This window comes from Pseudophryne corroboree, chromosome 10 (genome assembly GCF_028390025.1).
Source record: "Pseudophryne corroboree isolate aPseCor3 chromosome 10, aPseCor3.hap2, whole genome shotgun sequence".
Taxonomy (NCBI): Eukaryota; Metazoa; Chordata; class Amphibia; order Anura; family Myobatrachidae; genus Pseudophryne; species Pseudophryne corroboree.
The window spans coordinates 189,076,354-189,099,496 of record NC_086453.1 but is presented as its reverse complement, the minus strand read 5'-3'; the positions used below and the strand labels follow the sequence as shown (position 1 = coordinate 189,099,496).

The following is a 23,143-nucleotide window of genomic DNA, read 5'->3' as shown; positions in this document are numbered from 1 at the left end:
CCTCCCAAACAAACAGCTGGTCATCAAATCTGCCATACTTTAAGGTCTTTCCAGTAGGCCATGAATAGATTTGTGTAACTGGGGGCAAACCTGGAGCCCATTGCAGTACCAACACGCTGCAGGTAATATGTACTGTTGAATATGAAATAATTATTATTCAAAATAAATCTGATACTTCCAATTAGGAAATCCTTTAGTTTAGTAGAATAGTCTGATTGGTTTAAAAAATAGCTCACTGCTTGCAGACCATTTTCTTCTTGTATTATAGTGTATAAAGTTGACACATCAGCACACACTAGAATGTAATTCTCATTCCAAATGGTATTTATTAATAATTTTAACACATCTCCAGTGTCTTTAAGATATGATTTTGTCTTTCTTACTAATGGCTGCAAGTAATGATTGACTATTGCCGACAAGTTATATGTGATGCTGTTGCTAACTGATATGATGGGTCTACTGGGAGGGTGGAGTGGGTCCTTGCGGACCTTTGGCAGAGTATAGATGGTGGGAACTGAAGGATATTTTATGTTGATATACTCATTCAGATTTAGTGATTACATTTTTTGATAACGCACCATCAGTAAGAGTAATCAATGATTTGACTATTCTAGCAGTGGGATCAGCCTTCAATTTACTGTATGTACCACCATCATTTGTCAATCTATTTCTGCAATATAATGTACCCTGTCCATAACCTACGTTTGAGCACAGGGACTTTTTCCTCTGAATCCCGCACTAAGGTTACCTGGCTACCTGATACTGCTAAAGCTATTTACAGACAGCACCCGGGAGTTATTATACCTTGCCATATTAGATCTGGCTACAGATGGTCTCCAGGCCCCTGGACTGACAGAATGTTTGGTTGGAAACACCATTGTTGTGGTTATATATGCTTTTAAAGTTTTTATTTATGTGAGTGCAACTTGTACATTAAATATGTTATTTAAAAATAGCTGTGTTGCAGAAACTGGTTTGGAAAACTAGTTTTCACTCCTCCCCCAAAACAGTGCATACAAGGTCAGTCTCAAATTTTGCCTGGAGAATTTCAGCGGAGTTTGAGAATTATTAGAAGGTTGTACCACCTGGTTATACCCCCTCTACTGTCCTTTTTAGCTATTAATTCTCGTATGTATTAAGGTATTAGGGATACTCTATGAGGAGATGTGTGGCCTCCATCAGCCAGTGTTTTAATTGTAAAAATGTATAGAAATTCTTATGTGATCAGGAGAACGGTGATTGAATTTGAGTAAATGATAACAGGGAGCAGGTCACAGTAACCTCATTGAGAGACGAAATACCGTGTGACAGCCAAGTATCAAACTGCAGATTTGGAATGAGGCAAGCTAAACCCTTTAGTGTAAGGTCAGTGGAGGGGGGGGGGAGATATTATTCAATTTGAAAACCAGTTATTATTTATTATTATCCTTTATTTATATGGTGCCACAAGGGATCCGCAGCACCCATTACACAGTACATAATCAAATGAGCAAACAAGAAAACAGCACTTACAGTTCAAGACAATATAGGACAGGTATAGAAAATCAGGGGTTAGGTGCCATCAAAGGGAGTAAGGAGTTTAAGATTGTGTAAGTAAGAAATGGAAAGGCACATGAGGAAAGAAGTCCCTGCTCTTGCGAGCTTACAATCCTAAAGGTGAGGAATTAACAGACCGGAGTGACACAGAAGGGGTAGACAGTGAGCATAGACAAGAGGGTTAGGAGAAGAGTTGGCTGGGTTTGGGGAAGAACTGGGTCTTGAGAGCCCGTTTAAAGTTTTGTAGAGAGGTGGAGAGTCGGATGGGGAGAGATAGAGCATTCCAGAGATAAGGAGCAGCACGTGCAAAATGTTGTATGTGGGAGTGGGAGGAGGTAATCAGTTGTCAGGTGAGATGGCGTGCATTAGCAGAGCGAAGAGGATGGGTGGGAATGTAAAGAGAGATAAGATCAGAGATGTAAGAGGGAGAAGAGTGGGTGAGGGCTTTGTAGGTGAGTATGAGAAGCTTTATTTAGATTCTGAATGGGAAGGGTAGCCAGTGAAGGTCCTGCAAGAGTGGGGATGTGGATGTAGTCCATTAGGTGAGGAAGATAAGATAGGCAGCAGCACTGAGGATAGATTTGAGTGGATAGAGGCATTTTTGAGGGAGGCCAGATAGGAGGAGATTGCAGTAGTCCAGTCTGGAGATGACCAGTGAGTGGATGAGGGTCTTAGTAGCATCCTGGGTGAGAAAGGGTCTGATCCTGGAGATGTTTTTGAGATGGAAATGGCAGGTTTTTGAGAGGTACTGAATGTGTGGTTTGAAGGAAAGGGAGGAGTCAAGTATTATTCCAAGACATCGCACTTGGGGCTAGAGTAGATAGTTGTGCCATCAATGGATAATGAAATTGTGGTAGGTGAGGTTATGCGGGAGGGAGGGAAGATGATCAGCTCAGTCTTAGACATGTTAAGTTTAAGAAAGCACTGGGACATCCAGGAGGAGATAGCAGAGAGACAGTTGGAAATATGAGTGAGAAGATCAGGGGAGAGGTCAGGAGAGGAAAGGTAGATTTGAGTATCGTCAGCGTAAAGATGATATTTTAAGTCAAAAGAGCTAATGATCTCACCTAATGAGGATGTGTAGAGAGAGAAAAGGAGAAACCCAAGAACAGAACCTTGGGGGACAACTGCTGGTAGAGTAAGTGGGTGGGGAGGTGGAGTCATGAGAGGAGACAGAGAAGGAACAGTCAGAAAGGTAGGAGGACAGCCAGGAGAGAGCAGTATCATGCAAACCAAGTGAGTAAAGGATTTTGCAGGAGGAGAGGGTGGTCTACAGTGTAAAAAGCAGCAGAGAGGTCAAAGAGAATAAGCAGAGAGTAGTGTCCCCTGGATTTAGCAGCAAGGAGGTCATTGCAGACTTTCATAAGGACTGAGGATGGAAACGAGACTGGAAAGGGTCAAGCAGTGAGTGGGAAGAAAGAAAGACAGTGAGTCGGTTGTAGACAATAAGCTCAAGGCAAGGAGTTTGGAGGCAAAAGGGAGAAGAGAGATGGGTCGGTAGTTGGAGAGATTGGTTGGATCAAGGGTAGGTTTATTAAGTAAGGGCAGCAAAGTAGGATGAGAGCATAAATTTGTAGTGGAGGAATTCGGCCTTAGAGTGTGATTTCCTCCACTGTCGCTCAGCGGTACGTAAGCATTTTTGCAGATATCTGGTGCATTTGGTGTGCCAGGGTTGAGGAGTCGATGTGCGAGGGTGAATAGTGGTTGGTGGGGCGACAAAGTAAAGAGCAGAGGTAAGGGATGTACTGTATAGGGAAGTAGCTTGTTCAGAGCAGGAAAGAGAGAGAATAGGAGAGAGTAGCGAGTCAAACAGGGAAGATAGGGGAGTGGTGTCAATAGCCTCAATGTTATGCTTTGTGATGGTAGTCTTAGGTGGTAAAGATGGAGAAGCAGATAGAGATAGGTTAAAAGTGAGCAGGTGATGGTCAGAGAGGGGGAACAATGAGTTGGAGAAATCAGAAAGATCACAGTGGCGAGTGAAGACCAGATCCAGTGAGCTTCCACTCACATGGGAGGAGGAGATGGTCCACTGGGAGAGACCAAGAGAAGAGGTGGGGTTAAGGAGTTTAGAGGCAGGTGATTTTGTGGGGTTATCTATAGGGATGTTGAAATCACCTAGGATAATGGAGAGAATGTCAGAAGAGAGGAAATGAGGAAGCCAGGAAGCAAAATTATCAAGGAATTTGGAGAGCATGCCAGTGGGGTGGTAAATGACAGCTACTCAAAGATGAACAGGTTAGAAGAGGCATATGTCATGGACCTCAAATGTAGAGAATGTAAGGGATGGTTCTGGTGATATGAGTTGGTATGAGTAGCTAGAGGGTCGTAGGATCCCAACACCACCCCCATGGCGACCCCCTGGTCAGGGTGTGTGTGAGAATGTGAGACCCCCAGCAGGGAGAGCAGTGGGAGAAACTGTGTCAGAGGGGGTATTCCAAGATTCAGTGATGGCTAGGAGATGCATGGAATTTGAGATGAAAAGGTCATGGGTGGGGACCAGTTTATTACAGACAGATCTGGCCTTCCAGCGGGCACAGGAAAGAGGGAGAGAGTCTGAGGGAGTGATGGGAATGAGATTATCAAGGTTGCTGTAGCAATGAAGTGAGATGGATTTAGAAGGCAGGGATACAGAGGATGTAGTGAGGGTGCTGGCTCCTGGGCTAGGAAGGGACACTGCAGCAGTTGAGCATGTAGGACATAATGTGTGGTACAGAGGTATATGAGGTGAGGTTTGGGAGAGGAGGGAGGGAGCAGGGCAGAGTGGTGGACGATTGGGCCCATGGTAGGGTAGAGGTGAATGACAGTGGGATATCTGGGGAGGAGTGGAAGTGAGGCAGTGGAGTGGATGGGAGACAAAGGAGGGGAGAGAGAAGGAAATGTAGGAGACTAGGGGAGAAGGATAGAGGTGGGAGCAGGGAACAGAGAAAAGGATAGGGCAGACAAGCAGTGTTGGGGTGTGTTAGTGACAGGCTGGACATGCTGTAGTATGCATGAGGTAAAAAGGATTATAAATTTGGAAATAGGAGTGGTGGTTGTACGATGAACAGAGCAGTAGAATTGCAGAAATGCAGGTGAAAGCACAGTGTTGGAAGTGTTCAGTGGCATTAAAATTTGGTTACATGCATGTGCATGAAGAGGTTTGTGAATACTGCAAATAAATATACAAGTAACTGAAGGAGAAATTAAAAATTGTAAGTGCGTCAAAAACATAGAAATACAGTGCTTATTGTTTAGGTTACACAGACAGGAGTTGCTAGATGTGGTAAGAAGGTGAACTCACAATTGTGCCAATGAAGATCTTTGTGACCCTGATTATGGATGCAAACTTGATCTTACATATGTTCCTTTCTGCAAATGGGTTGCATAGTGTTCATAGAGTGAAAGTTGGAGGGGGATAAATTTGCATATACAGTTGATATTGATAAGTAGTTGTCAGGAATCAGCATTCAGTGATGTCTCACTTACCGGAGTGCTGGTGTGCAGGCCTCCGGAGGTCAAGGCCCCAGTCTGTGGCTGTATGAGCATCCTGTCTGCGGAGCGCAGTACCCACTATTGTGGTGAACCCCTGAAGTCCATTTTGCGGGTGCCCTCCTGTGTACCGGCCATCTGTACAGCATGGGTGCCGTCATGACACTTGCGGTCAGCTGACCGGAGAGCACCCAATCCTGCGTTGTGATTGCTCACATGATCCAAGTATCCAATGACTGTCGACCAGGGGAGTATAAGTCCAGAGCATCGGCTCAGTCTCATCACCTTAGACAACGTGTCGAATTGCTGCATAGCGTCTCCTGGTTCCAGTTTCCAATCTCCAGTTTCCAGTCTCCAGTTCCAATCCCCAGTTTCCAGTCTCCAGTCTTCAATTTCATGTTTTCCAGCGATCTCCTATTTCTGGCATCTTCAAGTGATCTCCCAGTTCCAGTATTCCTGTGGAACTACAAGTCCCAGCATTTACTTCAGCTCCAACTTCTGCTACAGTCAGCCTCCACCTTTTGCAGTAAGAGACTTTCTTCAGGTGCTATTCATTATTTTCACCTGTGTATGGTTAACTTGCATTCAGCATTGTGTTATGGCATCTGGCACTTAATACAACCACTTCATATGTGTTTCAAGTTGTCTCCTGCTTAAACTTGCTTGGTTGTAGACTTTGCATTACAAGTACTGGATACGCAGTTGTAGATGACAGAGGTATCATAGAAGCTGAACCCCTGGGCCCACCGCACTCAGCACAAGTTGCTGAGCTGGTCGCCCTAACCAGAGCGTGTGAATTGGCTAAGGGTAAGTCAGCCAATATATATACAGATTCTAGGTGTGCCTATGTAGTAGTGCATGGTTTCAGGGCCCTATGGCGCCTCAGAAATTTCATGACGGCAGCTGGCACACCTGTAGCGCATGCATCCCACATAAAAAGGCTTCTAACAGCGATACAGGAACCTGACAACGTGGTTGTTATCAAGTGCAAAGCCCACACTTACAGTCAAGACCCAGTGTCACTTGGTAACAGCTGGGCAGACGAAGCTGCTAAATCAGCAGCCAGCACCCCCATACAAACGGATATCACATCACTGATGATATTCAACACCGTCAATACACAAAAATTAAGTGAAATGCAAAATTTGTGTTCTCCACAGGAAAAGGCAGTCTGGAGGACAAAAGGGTATGGCCAGGAGTCCTCAGGACTCTGGACAGATGGACAAGGTAAGCCAGTAGCCCCCAGAGCATATCTTCCAAGTTTAGCTGAGGCGGCACACGGTCTGACTCATCTGGGCAAAGAGGGTATGTGTAAGCTAGTGAGAGCCTACTGGTGTGCGCCAGGATTCTCTTCTCATGCGGGTAAGAGAGCAATGACATGTCTTATCTGCTTGAGGAAGAATATTGGAAAGTCAATACCAACAGAACCATCCCATATCACGCCAACAGACGGCCCTTTTCAGGTAATACAGATTGATTTCATACAGTTACCACCCTGCAGAAATTTAAAATATGTGTTAGTCTGTATTGATGTGTTTTCAAATTGGGTAGAAGCATTCCCGGCTGCCACAAATACTGCTACGTTCACTGCAAAGAAAATCGTGCAGGAATTTGTGTGCAGATATGGTATCCCTAGGATAATTGAAAGCGATAGGGGAACCCATTTTACAGGTGAAGTCTTTCAGGTTATGTGCAAACTGATGGGGATTAATAGCAAGCTGCATACTCCATACCGCCCACAGGCGAGTGCGAAGGTGGAAAGAGTAAACAGCACTATTAAGAACAAGCTGAGCAAAGTGATGGCTGAAACTGGATTGTTGTGGCCAGAAGCTTTGCCACTTGTATTGTACAGCATCAGAACCACTCCCAGGTCCCCCCTTAACCTATCACCCTTTGAGATACTTTTTGGTCGACAACCCCATGTAATGATTGATCCCCAGGATGATTTGAAATGCAATAATGAGGTGACTGTAAAATATTTGGTTAAGATGAGCCAGCAGCTGAGGAATCAGAACAGAAATCTAAAGCTGGTGATTCCTGACCTACCAAACAGTAATTGTCATGACATTGAACCTGGGGATTATGTAATGATTCGAAATTTTCTACGCTCAGGTTGCCTCATTGACAGGTGGGAAGGACCATACCAAGTCTTACTAACCAGCACAACAGCATTAAAGGTTGCCGAGAGACTTGAGTCCACTCGTCCCACTGTAAGAAGGTCGCTGACCAAGAGAGAGCCCGTGACAAAGAGCAGAGTGTAGAGAACATCGTATCACTGGAGTGTCTGTTCCGGGAAGTTTGAGAGGCAGGACTGTTGTCACGGCACCTGAGCGCGGAGAACTACAAGACCAGAGGCGGTTGTCGCACCAATTTTCTTTTTCCTTTTTATTATTTTCTCCATCTCCCATTACCCTCCTTTCCTCCCCCTTGTTGTTCCCCTTTCTCTCCCCTTAACAAGATGGACTTACCCCAAGAGACTGCGTTCCGGGTTTTCCTGTTGACCCTGTTGTTGACCAAAGCAGTCTGTTTCGGTGAGTGTACCAGAGAGGTCGAGAAAGGATCTGGAATGGGTTCTGATGGCAAGGACGCATTTGTAGAATTCCAAGAGCAACACATCCATCGAGCAAAGGTGAGTATCAGAAAACGACCTGGTAGTCAGGAAACTAGGAGGCACTGTGAAGGGTTATTGGGTGAGGAAAATTGTATTTGTAGGAATTGTGAAAACATAGTTGAGGACGGGTGCATCCAGAGATGTCAGTCCAGCCTTAATATTAACATGGACCGTCATCCATTGAGTGATTATCACTCACTAGTGGGCAAGGTTTTAAACCAAACAGAATGCTGGGTGTGCTCACAAGTACCTCAAGGTCAAAGCAAGTCAGGACTAGTACTATACCCTTTAGCAATAGATGAGGTACTTGAATTACGGGGTGGGAGACCGGTGGACAAGAAATTTAATATTTCTAGGCCCCCTAGTTTGAAGCTCCACCAATATCATGTGGATAGGTCCTTAGTATGTTTCAACATTTCCAATTCCCGAAAGCTGGGAAATTGGGAAGTGACATGGAATAACCAGACCATGGCATTTTCACACAGAGCTGATAGGATACCCGTAGACTCTGAACTTATACGCCAAATAGCCGACAATAGAAGGTATTTTCGGTATAGGTATACTCTAGGAAGTAAGACCATGCGGGTTGGAGAAGTATCACCAGGGTACTGTGCGCATATCATACAGTCTGATACGTGTACTGAACAGATGAGAGAACTAGGGATTGGGTTTTTCACTTGGAAAGTTTGCAATATGGTAATGTCATATTCTGTCCCATATGTTCTCCCCGATGATGCCTATTTCATATGCGGGAGGAAGGCGTATAAGTGGCTTGCCCCAAACTCAGAGGGATTGTGTTACATTGGAAGAGTGTTGCCAGAAGTTATGACCATAACCCATAATAAAATGAAAGACGTTCACCGCAGTGCTCAAGCTCCTTATACTCATACTCACTATGAACACATCGTTAAGAGACACCTCATAGATAGGAAAGAGCACGCAGCCTCTGATTTAATCCACGAATCCACCGGGATTCAATTCCTACTCGCGTTAGACATCACCCGCACCGCCAGAGGAATTATAAATTATAGGTATATCTATGCGCTAGCGAACCTAATAGATAATATCACCGAGATGTATGATGACACCTTCAGGTATACAAGAAGGGAGTTGCAAGCTTACAAAACGGAACTGATCCAACACAGAATGGTCCTCAATTATAATCACAGCAGTGACAGGCGGGTACTGCGTCACTTTGGCAACTCAGTATGGTGTGAAGTGCTGCACGTATATTACAAACAGCGCTGATGACCCAACCGAGGTCATAGATCAAAAGATGGATGATATCTTACAGTTGAAGTGGGAGTTCCGAAGGAGACACAACCTTACCCTTACTGCTGTGAGTAATGAACTGACCGGCTGGGTCTCATGGTTGAACCCACGAAATTGGTTCTCAGGTTTAGGAGAGTGGGCCCAAAATGTTATCATGAGTGTGGGAAAGTTTCTCCTTTGTATCCTGGGAGTTGTCATAATTATTGGCTTGATATTTAAGTGTGTTCGAATTTTAACGCGGCGCAAGCACGGTACCAAAGTGATGAGTTTAAGGAGCGGGGGCATTGGTACAGCAACTGATTTAATTTATGACCCATCAATAGAGACAATGTTGTGATAAGACGTAATTCCACGGTCCGTTTCTTTCACCCGTTTCTCCTTTGTTTTCCCTCAGCAAAAATACACCCATCCGGAGAAGACTTCAATCAACACCCAAGAATGATTACGCAAATGTTATGTGAATGTATTTTTGATATGTTTCTTATCTTCATCTCTACAACCTTCAGGTAGTGACACACATAGTCAACAGGTGATATCCACATATTAGCATTCACATGTGTTCCCCCCTCCATGTATCATCAACTAAATGTGCACCCCATTTGTTGGAACAAGAAGCCGAAAAGAGCTCGGTAGTGTTTGTTGGCCCACTTACAGACCCTTAATACGGGATAAGAAGGATTTAATGTATACTTCGCAATACCTTGAAGCTTATCTAGAACATATACAGCACGATGATACATGCCCCTCAGACATGGATTTCATACATACATGCTTTTACTATCCCACTAGGTCATACATTTCCCGCCTACACCTCTCCTCCTACTATCCAATCATCTGTGGATAATGTATTGTATATTTTTATCCAATCATCTGTAAATATTGTATTGTATATTTTTCTGTTTAATGTTTAGATAGTGGCAGTTATTGTTGACTGACAAAGGGTGGACTGTCAAAGTCAAAAAATATTGTAATGCATACACCATGTACAAACCCCTTACACATGCCCGCTGCGCGTGCACTTATTCCGCCGTGCGTGCACATATCCGCAATTTGCGTATGATCGCTCCCGCGTTCCTGAGCGTGGTATGGGTATTTACGGCGGAGTTTGTGAGCGCATAGAGGGTTATTAGAACATTACATATTTAACCCAAATAGTGCACATTTTACACATAGCCACCCCGCACCACATCAGCGAGTATCAACAGTTTAAACAGTTCCAGAACTAAGGGATTCGCCTTTGCATGATAGGAAGGGTCAGATAAAGGTTAGAAGGTGATGTCTAGTATCCAACTGCAGGGTATTTTAAGGGTAACATTCCGGTGTTGGTTAGAGAAAGATCGTATGTTCCAGCGTATAGTTATGTGCAGAAGTAGAATATAGGTATAAACTGTATTTACTGTATATTATGTATGCGGCGGGAATCCAGGGGATACCACCCCCAAGAGCAGTTGAGAAAGACATCGCCCACCTTTTCAAATCAACCTATGACCTCTCCTGTAATGTGAAGATGCATCTCTGATGTCCAATGGACAATGAGATTACAGTAACCATTGTATTGTGTATGTAAGTTGTGTATAAAAAGCCGGTTGTTGCCTGGCCGGTCAGAAAACTCTGAACGCTTTCTACCTGATAAGCGGAGGACTGGTCCAGGTTGCGCAAGCGAACATTCTCACGTATGTACATTGACTGTAGCCATTATTCTGTTTAGATTTATCTTGTTAGCCTGTAGTGTATGATTTGTACTGTTATCCCTTTTGAAATAATCCACTGTGGCCTTAGAACCCTGTGGTTCAACTACATATCGGTGTTGTGTCCTCATTTCCCTGCTAGGGTTTAAAGCGTATTTAACTGTATAAGGTTTATAAGTATTGATAAGGTGTACGCACTGCGGGTACTTTATACCGCCAGCGCTACTTAAGGTTTAAGGTATAACATCGTTGGAGTACTTTTCTGCTAAAGGTTTAAAGTGTAATCATATCATTACATTGTATCACTAACAAGGTTTTAAGGTTATCAACTCTGTACACTCAGCGCGGCGTGTGTACGCCAAGTACGTACCACGTACGGGACTCTGTACGCAAATAGCGTACAAAGTGCGTAGCGCGTGTATTCAGTCTGGCGGCCATAGCGGCTCCACGATAAAAGTGTATCTAGAGGTATAGCTTTATGGTTTAAGATAATATCGACATTATCATTTATTAGGCTATTTCCTCCCATTGTTTCTTTTTAGATATCCATATAACTCAATTAGGAGGGATTATAATTATCTGACCAGGCAGATTCTGTAACTGGATATAGATAAATGGTCTATGATAATTCTTTCTACCTCTGGTCTCCAACCCTGATCATGCTCCGGGCTGTTGGTGCTTATCCTTTGATGCAGCGCCTTCTGGAGTTTTGTGATATAGGGGAGATGCCATTTTTCAGACATTTGGTGGACAATCTGGCATGTGCAATAAAAGTAGAGATATCCTGACCAGAGGCAGAACTCTGGGAGGCAACGGAGTCATCTGCCGCCGGGCTCCTGCTCTGAAGGGGGGCTCTTCTCCCCCCCCCATTCTGTGACACATTTGAGGTAAGTTAATTGATGGCTGCTGCTATCTTTTCACTATATGAACTTACTTCTCTGACAATTACACATAACTTCATATAGTTACAATTCTCATGCTTCCTGTACTGGAGCAAATAGCTCCATCAGTAAAGTGTCTGCTGTCAGTGGGTTCTAATCCTGGGTACGACTGCTAAGAAATGTGTGATTTAAAATAAGAGACAATGAAATGTATATATACAGTATATAAAAAAAAATCAGAACACTCCATATACACACACACACATACATACATACATACATACATACATATACTGTATTTATCTAAATATAAGGGGGGGCAACTGGTATGAACTTGCCTCCGGGCAACTGTGACAAACTTACGCCACTGATCCTGACGTGTGTCCCTGCCTCCTATCACTCTCAGCGGCTTCCTCAGAAATAATGAGATGTTTGACTACTGTAATCAGTTGTACAGAAAAGCAGTTGTTACTTTAAAAATTTCAGGGATGGACCCCAACTGTTGGTAACCAAGGAGTTAACCGGAGACATGTTCTGTACTGAGGCAGTCAGAAATCTGTTGCTGGTATTCCATTGACAATATCAGGGAAATAAAAGCAAGGTGAATCAGAACCATAGTGGACTCCAGATGAAGCCAAGGGAACATCTAGAATATAGTGCAAGGTACAAAAACATGATGTTTCTGTTTTACTTAACAGTAGCCTAAAACAAACATGTGCCATGGCTCACTTGATACAATCATTGGTACTGAGCAAACAGAATCCAGGCTCAACTTCTGCAAAGTCCATGCGCTAGCAACCGAGTACTACTGTAGTATACTAGCTTTAAGGAAAAGGGGTCAGCTTCAAGTGAAGGGACACTAGCGTTAGCCATTTGTGGATATGGTGGAGATTCCAACAGGAATATTATAGTAACCTTAAAAAATAAATTTGGTTGCTGCACGTACAGCATTTTCCTTTGTGCAGGTTATCTAGAATTACCAGGTTTATTTAGCAGCAATGAAGTGAGTAATGGCCTTTAGACCATACTTGTCTACTCTCTCGGAACAGCCAGGAGGTTCCTGAAAATTATGTGGCGCTCCCAGCATCCCAGAAGAGTGAGCAAGTTTCTGGGCCACACCACCTGCCCACACACCACTGCAACTACCCCGCACCTACCCACAAACTCCCCATGCACTCGTCAAAATTGGGCGGTCCGCGGTCGCACTGAATTGTGTCATTGTGGCCCCACCTCCTGACCTACAATGCCCGTAATATTGGCATTGTGTGGCAGGGGCAGGGCCATGATGACATAATTGTGTGGTCATGTTCCCTGTTCCACCCCCAATTTTACATACTTTTTCCATGCCCCCGATACTGTGCCACCCCACCTGTTGTACTGACCTGGCTTTCCCACTCCCGGAGGGGATAGCTAGAATGTTGGAAAGTATGCTTTAACTTAGCAGTGATCACATCATTCACTACAGTACCTTAATCAGTGCTGTCTCTGTGGAGTATTGGGAATGTAAGCCTATTTTTTGATTGTTACTAGTGAGTTGCATTGTTGGTATTAGCAAACTTTTAAATTATTAATGATATACTACACTTTCATATTATTGCTCACTGTAATGAAATAGAATATTGAAAATTTATGAATAAATTATGGGAATGGTAAATATTTGTGTATTGCCACCTCTGAATCATAGTATCTGATTGGATCTAGAAAGTGTTTCTGTTCATTTTTATAGGATCGTGCGTGAATATATTCAGCAGTTTGGTTTGAAACTGAACCCTTTTATTGTGTCAGATGAAGACAATTTTTATTTTTTCAACAATATAAGAAAAACATACAAGGACGTTGAGAAGACACCAAACCTGTTCGGATTCCAACTGACATCTGAGGAAGAAGGAAAATCTGTTGAAGATCTGTATTCTGGATCAGTAGAAAAAGTACAGTATACAATTTTTCTACTGCATGTGCTCCTTCTTTGTAAACCCCCCCCTTAAAACGCTAGCCTTACTTGCCACCAATGCTAGACTTCTGCACATGAATATGTATTAATTCCAGTTTCTCTTACCTCGGTTACAATACTACTCTTGCTATAATGTAATTTTTTTTATAATGGATTAGTTTCATATAAAATGCATGTACATACACTGACTGCAACATATATTAATGTGTAACTTAAGGCATTTTTATATTTTCAAATAAAATGACAAATATTTTTAGGTTACCTCACCCTTCCCATAACACGGAGGTTGGAATTCAATTGCAAGCGAAGACATCCGCCCGGCCGAATAAGCCGCACTTTATGGCAGCCCTTACTCACACAAAACAGCTCGCTGCTACATAGAGTAGGGAGCACTTTTGTGCACATTTGGGATTCAGTCAGGCGATGTGTGTGAGATGCTGTGCTCTTGAACGGTAATTTGTACCCTTTGCCTGCTTTTGAATTCCCCTACGGCCTCAATTTGTGATCCTCTCCTGGGTGGTCAATCTCATTATCCCTCCTGCATGTCCTGTAGATTATTGCCCACCAGTCGTAATAAAAAAATACACACAGGGTGATTTTCCGAGCGAGAGCAAATATTTTAAGCTAGCTATTGGTTAAAATAGTGATTTTTGTGAAATGAAATATAACTGTTGCTCCATCTGACTGTTCACTCCCTAAGCAGATACTAAAGCTGTTCTTATTTATCCTCTTTAGTTTCTGAAGAAAGTCAGTGCCAGGTATTGCTCTCAAATATGGCAGAAATTTGACAAAGCTTCTGAACAGGTAACTAACTCTGGACAGATTTTGAAAATTACAGTAACTGAAAACCTACTGTATCTACAAAATAATTTAAAAGATTTTCTGTAAGATGAAACAACATTAACATGGTTTTGGCTAGAGCTTAACAGTATACCATTGTAGCAATGTTCATGTTCTTCAAAGCTTTGGCTTCCAAATATTAACACTGATTCCATTATGATTATAGTGTACAGGACACAGTAGTAAAAATAAATAAAGTGGTTGTGGGCATCTGCAGAAGCCTTATGCTAATGCAAGAATCCATAGGGCTAATGCGGGGGCTCGTGCGCCTGGCAGTGCCGGCAATAGAAATCTTGGGGCCCATTACAGTGATATCTCTGGGGCCCCCCTCAGATTATATATATATTTTCAACTGATGACAGTCTCCGAGTGTCGCCTTCCATTGTATATATACTGAGCCATCATTGCCTAAGTAGGGCACCGGAGCAGGTACCCAGCAGGGACAAGGAGTGCCGGATCTTGCAGTGCAGTATATATATATATATATATATTATATATATATATATATTAAAGCGCAATGCAATTTGTTGCGCTTTATTAGAAACGTAATAAATATATATATATATTTATCTATCTATATTTCTCCTTACTCCCCCACACACATCACAGTCTGTCTCCCTCTCTCTCTCCTCCCATACACCCCACAGTCTGTATCTACTTATGACTCCATGCTGCATTCCGAGCTCCCCCACCCCATCCCAAAGCCCTGTATCTGTTCACCAATCCACTCTTACCCCGGGGAGAGTCTCACCTGCGCTAAACTCCCCAGTACCCAGCACCAGCGCAGCAGGTACCATGTGGCCCTCACACCCCACCAGAGAGGCCGGCACAGGGCAAGGGATCCTGACCAGCAGAGCTGTTGCCATGTCCTGTAACTGCCTGCAACAGAACAGGACCCGGTAGAGTGGGCACAGACTCACGCCGCAAAGTCACTGTGTGTGAGAGGCTCCGGTCACTTTGAGACCACACCACCTACAGCTCACTGCAGTATTTGGACAAGACGACTCATATCCCTGCTGGGCACTAATTGCCATATCCTTGGAGACCCTCTGATCCTTGGGTCCTGGTACAGGTGTCCCCTTTGACCCCCCATGTCACCAGCCCTGGGGCCTGGAATTTCAAATTCATCTCGCACATTGATTTTACGTCAACTGCCGCAACCATCACTATTGGTATAGGTGCTTGCATCAGCCCCATACAGGGCTGGATTAACAATGGGGATGATGGAGCTGCAGCTTTAGGCCCACAGCTTCTGCAGATCTCTGTGAAACAAATGTTTCCTTCTACTGCAGCCTCCAGCCCCCTCTACCTCCATGCCAAGTCCAGCCCGTCCTGCTACTCACCTCTGCTGGTGTACATGCTGGGATGCTGTGGCTGGTCCATCCCCCAGCCATTGGCTGTCCTGCTGCTGCTGTATTTTAAGTGAATAGGCAGAAACATCCAGATAGCCCCTCCCACCTCTAGGACCAGGCCCGCCCGCCTCTAGCTCCTATACCCACCCAGCTGCCTCCCTCTTTTCTTCTGTTCCACCAGTACCAATCCTCAGGCCTGCCACTCCTTGACTTCTGTCCTACCTTAGCCTGTCCGCTCCATGCTGATTCTGCGGAGGCGGAACTTCTGTGCATGCAGCCAGGAACCCGAGGAAGGGGACAGAGACATCCTCCTTGCAGGTAACTGACTGTATCAACAGAAAGTTTTTCACTTTAACAAAAAGAAGCAATCAGGAAAAAGAAGTAAACCTCTTTTTGGGGGCACTCTTATCAAATAACTAGGTGCTTCATCGCGCCCTACGGGCGCTCTTCACACCATCGCAAGGGGCTACGCCCCCTTAACCCTTGCATGCCTTTCTGGGGTTCAATATTTGTATTATATGGAGTATTACCTGCATTCCTTTGTTAGTGGTTAAATATTGCACAATGAAAGGGCATTGCGATGGTGAAGGAGGCGCAGCCCCTTGCGACGGCGTGAACAGCACCTGCGGGGCACGATGTACAGAATGTAGTGGGTGCGGGGGGGACTGCGGATGGGGGAGGGTGTCTGTAGATGCTGCGGGTGGAGGGGGGGCGGAAGCGGGGGGGGGCCCGGATGGGGAAGGGTCGGCAGGTGCTGCGGGTGGGGGAGGGGCAGAGGAGTGGGGGCTGCAGATGGGGAGGGGTCCGGAGGCACCTTAGGTGGGGGAGTGGCAGGGGTGCCACGGGTGGGAGAGGGGCAGGTGCGGGGATGTTGCGGATGGGTGAAGGGTTCCATAGGTGCTGTGGGATGGGAAGGGGCGGGAGTGCCGGGGGTGGAGTAGGGGGTCTGGAGGCGCCCTGGGTAGGGGGGGGGGCAGGTACGGGTGGTGCGGCAGAGGGGGAAGGGGGTCCGGAGGCGCTGCAGGTGGTGGAGGGGCAGGTGCGGGGGTGCCATGGGTGGGGGAGGGGTGGGTGAGGGGGGGGGGGGACCGCAGATGGAGGAGGGTGTCTGCAGATGCTGTGGGTGGAGGGGGCAGGTGTGGGGGAGACATATATGGGGGGTGGATGGTGGAGGGGGTGTTAGCAGAGTCGGACTGGCCCACAGGGGAACAGGGGAAACCACTGATAGGCCCCACTACCTGTGGGCCCTCCTCCTCCTCTAGGGATTAGGTTCCAGTCTCTATCCTAGTGCACATGAATTATGCATCTCCTATATATTAGCCCTGTGACTCTGTGCCTGCATTTCTTACACTGGGTGGAGTCACAGACCTGGGCGGACTTAGCACCTCCTGGCCTGTCCCAGTGTCAGCACACCACTAGCAGAAGGGACCAGCCAGAGATTGCACACACCATTCCCAGGCACAAGCCAGCAGTGCACTGACGCCCCACACTGACAGGTAAGCATGGACACCCACACAGCCTCACCCAACACCACCCCTCCCCTGCAAACACCCACCACCACCTAGCACACCCACCTTCCCCACCACGGCGGGACACACACCCGCAACCTAGGCCGCCGCTAACCCCCCCTACCATCTGTAAGATTGCAGCCGCGCCGTGGCCACACACTCACAGCTCAAACGCCCTCCACACCCCGCCCGCACACACCGCTCCCCCCCTCCCCACTACCGCTGCACACACTGGCCGGCGGTGGGGGAAGCGGAGGCCGCTGCGGCTGTATGACTCGGGGAACAGGGCCGGCGGTGGGGGGGAATGGAGGACGCTGCGGCTGTGTGACCTGGGGCCGGCAGTGGGGGGAGCAGAGGCCGCTGCGCATGCGTGACCCGTGGATCGAGGCCGGCGGTGGGGGGAGCAGAGGCCGCTGCGGCTGTGTGATCCAGGAATCGGGGCCGGTGGTGGGGGGAGCACAGCATCCAGCCACCGATGGCACAGACGGGACACACTGCCCGGGAGCCCACTGACACCCGCACCCCACACCCCTGCCTCTGCACTAGCCCGTCGCCTGTTCCCACATGCAGCCACTGACACGCTGTCCGGGACCCGCCGTCTACAACACGGAATAACAGTAACACAGGCCATAGCTGTACATGCAGCATCACCCTGACAGCACGCCGCACCTGACTCTGTACCAGCGTTATCTCTCTCGCCGCTGCTGCCTCCAACCCGACGAATCTGTCTGTTTCCAAACATCCAGCAGGGTCGTCGGGTCCGAGCCAGCAGCGGCGAGAGAGATAACGCTGGTACAGAGTCAGTTGCGGCGTGCTGTCAGGGTGATGCCGCATGTACAGCTATGGCCTGTGTTACTGTTACTCCGTGTTGTGCAGACAGCGCCCTCACCCACCCACTCACATATGGCGTGCCCCCCATATCACCCATCCCACCAGGTGCACCAAGCCCCACTTGCACCCCATCCATCACAAGGGGGAAAACAAGTAGCAGCCTCATGGCCCCACATATACCAACACCTATCACCACATACACGGCAACCACTTCTACCTTACACACACACACACCCTCCACACTTCTAACAACACGCACGCACCCTCCACTTCCCTTTCCCCTCCCCCCAACACACACACACTCTCACCCTCCTACCAACACGCACGCACCCTCCACTTCCCTTTCCCCTCCCCCCCTACACACACACACACTCGCCCTCCACACTCCTACCAACACGCCCGCACCCTCCACTTCACTTTCGCCTCTCCCCAACACACACACACTCTCTCACCCTCCACACTCCTACCAACACGCCCGCACCCCCCACTTCACTTTCCCCTCCTCCCCTACACACACTCACCCTCCACACTCCTACCAACATGCCCGCACCCTCAACTTCACTTTCCCCTCCCCCCTACACCCCTGCAGCTCACACGAAACCTCAACAAAACCATCAACCTCCCCCTACCCTACTCTCCACCCCTCCCATGGACACTACAAAGCCCCCCATACCCTTCACCATCCACCCACACACCACATGTGGAACTCCACCACCTATGGCAGCCTCGGACATACCCTCCCCAATCCCCCTGCCACACACACCCACAACTCCAACAAGCCCAACACCTCCTGCCCCCTCAGTCCACAGGGGCGTAGCCCCTTATGACGGTGTGAAGAGCGCCCGTAGGGCGCGATGAATCTCCTAGTTATACATATGTTACATTATACTTCATAAGAACATGGTTTATTATATATTTACCAAGGGGCACAGAACATGTGCTCTGTAATGGTTAGCCAAACCTCTGTGGTGGCTGGCCACACCCTTAAGCATGGGCCGTACAACAGCATTCCCCCGGTGGGCCCTTCATTCCCCAGTCCAACACTGTATGTCAGTCAGGGTGAAAAATTGTTCAGAGAGATTGTTGTCTGGTGCAGGTCTGACACATTTGTCTTCCAGGTAACTGACTGTGTAGGGTATGTTCTCATGTAATGGGAGGGAGGATTAGTGAAGTGTAGTGCAGTGATATACTGTGGGGATTTACAGCTGTTATGTAATGCATGTGTGGGGAACATTGTAGTGATGTAGTGTGGGTAGGTAGTGTAGTGATGTAGTGTGTGGGAAGATAGCACAGTAATGTGGTGCGGAATATAGCACAGTAATGTGGTGCGGGAAGGTAGTGCAGTAATGTGGTGCTGGAAGGTAGCGCAATACAGTGGTGTGGGAAGGTAGCGCAGTGGTGTGGGAAGGTAGCACAGTACGTTGGTGTGGGAAGGTAGCACAGTAATGTGGTGTGGGAAGGTAGCTCAGTAATGTGGTGTGGGAAGGTAGCGCAGTACGGTGGTGTGGGAAGGTAGCGCAGTACGGTGGTGTGGGAAGGTAGCGCAGTACGGTGGTGTGGGAAGGTAGCGCAGTATTGTGGTGTGGGTAGGTAGATATAGTGCGGGAATGTCGTTTGGAGAGGTAGTGCAGTTAAATAGTGTGGAGATGTACAGTAGTGATTTACTGCAGGGATATAATGCAGTGATGTAGTGTGAAAAACTATCTTAGTGATATAGGGCCTCATTCAGAGTTGATCGCAGCAGCAAATTTGTTAGCAGTTGGGCAAAACCATGTGCACTGCAGGAGGGGCAGATACAACATGTGCAGAGAGAGTTAGATTTGGGTGAGGTGTGTTCAAACTGAAATCTAAATTGCAGTGTAAAAATAAAGTTGCCAGTATTTACCCTGCACAGAAACAAAAATAACCCACCCAAATCTAACTCTCTCTGCACATGTTATATCTGCCACACCTGCAGTGCACACGGTTATGCCCAACTGCTAACAAATTTGCTGCTGCGATCAACTCTGAATTACGCCCATAGGGGGTCATTCCGACCCATTCGCATGCTGCAGTTTGTCACAGCGGTGCGAACGGGTCGAAACTGCGCATGCGTGGCGGGCACATTGCGCATGCGCGTCGTTGCCTGACGACGGCTGTTACCGGCCAGCGACGCGACCAGTGGAAATAGTGATCGCAGCAGCATTCGCAAGAAGACTGACAGGCGGGAGGCGTTCCGAGGTGTAAACTGACCGTTTTCAAAGCGTGGTGAGGTGAACGCAGGCATGTCCAGGCATTTGGAGGGTGGATGTCTGACGTCAATTCCAGGACCTTCGTCGCTAGATCCATCGCACAGGGTAAGTAAGTCTGACCCTGGTCTTCTTTTGCACAAAACTTTTTTTGCATAGCAGGGCTGCACAAGCGTTCTCAGCCTTGCTATGCAAAAAATCCCTCCCCATCGGCGGCGTCTAGTTGATCGCATGGGCTGCAAAAAGTAGCTTTGTGTAATCAACTCGGAATAACCCCCATAGTGTGAGGAAGTAGCACAGTAATGTAATGTGGGGAGCTAGCATAGTGATGTAGTGAAGGGAGGTAGCTTAGTGATGTAGGGGTCGATTCTTGAAGCAGTGAAAAGTGTGGAGAAGTGAGCCAGTGGAGAAGCTGCCTATGGCAACCAATCAGCATTGAAGTGACATTTATAATTTGCATACCACACAATTCTACGGAGCAGCTGAAAGGTTGCCATGGAAAATTTCTCCACAGGCTCACTTCTCCACTCATTTCACTGCTTCATGAATAGACCCCGTAGTGTGGGGAGATCACCACACCCCCTCTTCCCACCTGGTAGAACTTCTCTACGGCGCTGATCACACTACCTGCGATGGCACATAACAGGCCCTTTCTAAATCTAAGCTCCAGGCCCATGTGGACCTTAATCTGGCACTGGCCCCATGGTAGGTGCAAGAGATCCGTCAGATACATGTTTCCCTTTCCCATACTCACGGATCTACATAAATGCGCAAAACACTTTGACAGTGCTCCCAAGAATGCATCTGCACATGCGCTGTACATACAAACTTGCCATTTGCATCTGTATGACTCATATTCACCTCTATAAAGAGTGGCAAAGTAAAGGACTTACCCTATGTATTTGGAAGAGTTTCTACTCTCAATCCTGCAGGGAGATTTTTCCATCAAAAATTCATTATGAGTGTCAACTTTTAGACATTAGTGCCACAATATACATTGTTATTATATTTTTCTTATAATAACTATATTATGCAGTGGCATCAATAGAGGAATGCAGAGGGTGCAGTCCGCACTGTGTGACACAATCTGAGAGGGTGACACTTAAATAGCAGAGCTGCTCTGCTATAATGCTGTCATCCATGAGAACAGTGCAGCCAAACCCCAATGCATAACAGCAGGCCACACCCCCTTTCCCCCCTAAGGAAGGCAGGAGTTGCAGCAGGATGTCCACCAGGGAATGTAAGCCGCCAGCACTGCAGTAGGCTACAGAGGCGACAGGATTTGTCTGGCAGTACAGAGTTTCCACCGGCTCTGTTATCGGGCACTGCCCCAAAATGGCATTCCAGGGGACGTGGATTTGGTGGCACATACCCCTGCTCCTTTTGCAAGTGTGCACCTACTGTGCGAACACTCTCAGCTAATGCTTATACAGTTCAAAAAGTATGGCACGCACTTATACTTTCTGATCTACTGTATATACGTGTGAGCTAATGTAATAGCGGGCAAGGAACCATACACCAGATTGCTTTTTTATTGCACTCCATTTCCCCTTTTTAGGTGGGGGACATTTGGTTTTCTAGGCAGCTTTTATTTACACATTCGTGCGCCCAAAGTGTCCACCTTCTTTTTCCTGTGTCACTCTCAGCTAACACACCGGGTATTACCACACCTGGTGACGCCATTGATATTATGTATTGACGCCATTGATATTATGTATTATAGTTTTGATTTTTTTCACAATTTACTTTTCAAAATTGACTAAATGCTGTACTTCGTTTTCAGTTCTAGTTCAATAATAAATACTGTGACAATTTTGTCTTTTTATCTTCTTTTAAAACAGTCTTTCCTGGAGAATGAATTAGGTTTGAGCACAGGAGCTGTTGAAATGCTTGGACACTACATGGATTTGAATAGTAATTTATATATCTCATTCATTGAATCATTGATAGACGACATTGTATTTAACACTACCAGGTACAGTAAAGAAGATAATAATTGCTTTTAACTTTTCTGTTTTCATTATTAGCATTGAGCCCCAAGATAATACAGATAATGTCAGCGTGTGCTGAAGCACACTAAAGCTGGGTACAATGGGATAATGTGTACCCAGACGATCCTGGTTACACATTGGTGGTCATTCCGAGTTGATCGCAGCTAGCAACGTTTTGCTGCTGCTGCTGCGATCAACTAGTACACGCCTATGGGGGAGTGTATTTTAGCTTAGCAGGGCTGCGATCGCTTGTGCAGCCCTGCTAAGCTAAAAAAAATTCAAGTAAAACAAGACCAGCCCTGGACAGACTTACCCTGTGCGACGATCTCGGCGATGCTGGGGCCGGCTTTGACTTCTCCACTCCCCGAAAATGGCTGGCAACAGTTTGGTGACGCCCAGGTATGCCTTCTTTCTGTCAATCTTCTTGCGGTCGGCTCTGTGACCGCTTTCTTCGTTGTCCTGGACGTAACCTGGCAACAGCAACGTCGCGCATGTGCAGTGCGGCCGCCGCGCATGCGCATTCCAGACCCGTTCGCACCGCAGCGACAAACCGCTGCGTGCGAACGGGTCGGAATGACCCCCATTGAGCGGTGAAATGAAGGTTGGAGCGACATACCTTCATTACATGCGCTGCGGTCCATAGCGTTATCACCTGGTTAGCCATGCAGCAGGGCCGACAGGGCAATGTTGCTAGCGCATACTTACCTGCTCTCCCGGATTTTGCGGGAGACACACATTTTCTCGGGTAGTCCTCCGCAGCCACGGAAGAGTGGGCACCCCTACCGCATTCTGCCTACTTCCTAGTGAAGTGGGCAGGTAAGGGAAGAACAATATGTTGAAATCGCAGACCTGAAGGAGGGGGCGGTGCCTAATTATGTTATTATATGCTAATCACATCATTTTAGCTCCGCTTCTATGCAAATATTGTCCAATCGCTTGATTTTCCAATGGGTGGGCGGGGCCTAATGACGCAATAAGCTCAGCCC

The 23,143-nt window shown here is 46.8% G+C and overlaps 1 protein-coding gene across 1 annotated transcript in view; it reads left to right on the top strand.

The window, feature by feature from the left end:
* LOC134965257 (L-amino-acid oxidase-like) overlaps window positions 1-23,143 on the top strand; it is a 189,483-nt gene that overhangs the window by 104,334 nt on the left and 62,006 nt on the right. The window contains exons 4-6 of the mRNA XM_063941751.1: window positions 13,183-13,384; window positions 14,143-14,211; window positions 22,008-22,141. Of these exons, the coding sequence (XP_063797821.1) occupies window positions 13,183-13,384; window positions 14,143-14,211; window positions 22,008-22,141 (405 nt within the window). The remainder of the gene's footprint in view (window positions 1-13,182; window positions 13,385-14,142; window positions 14,212-22,007; window positions 22,142-23,143) is intronic.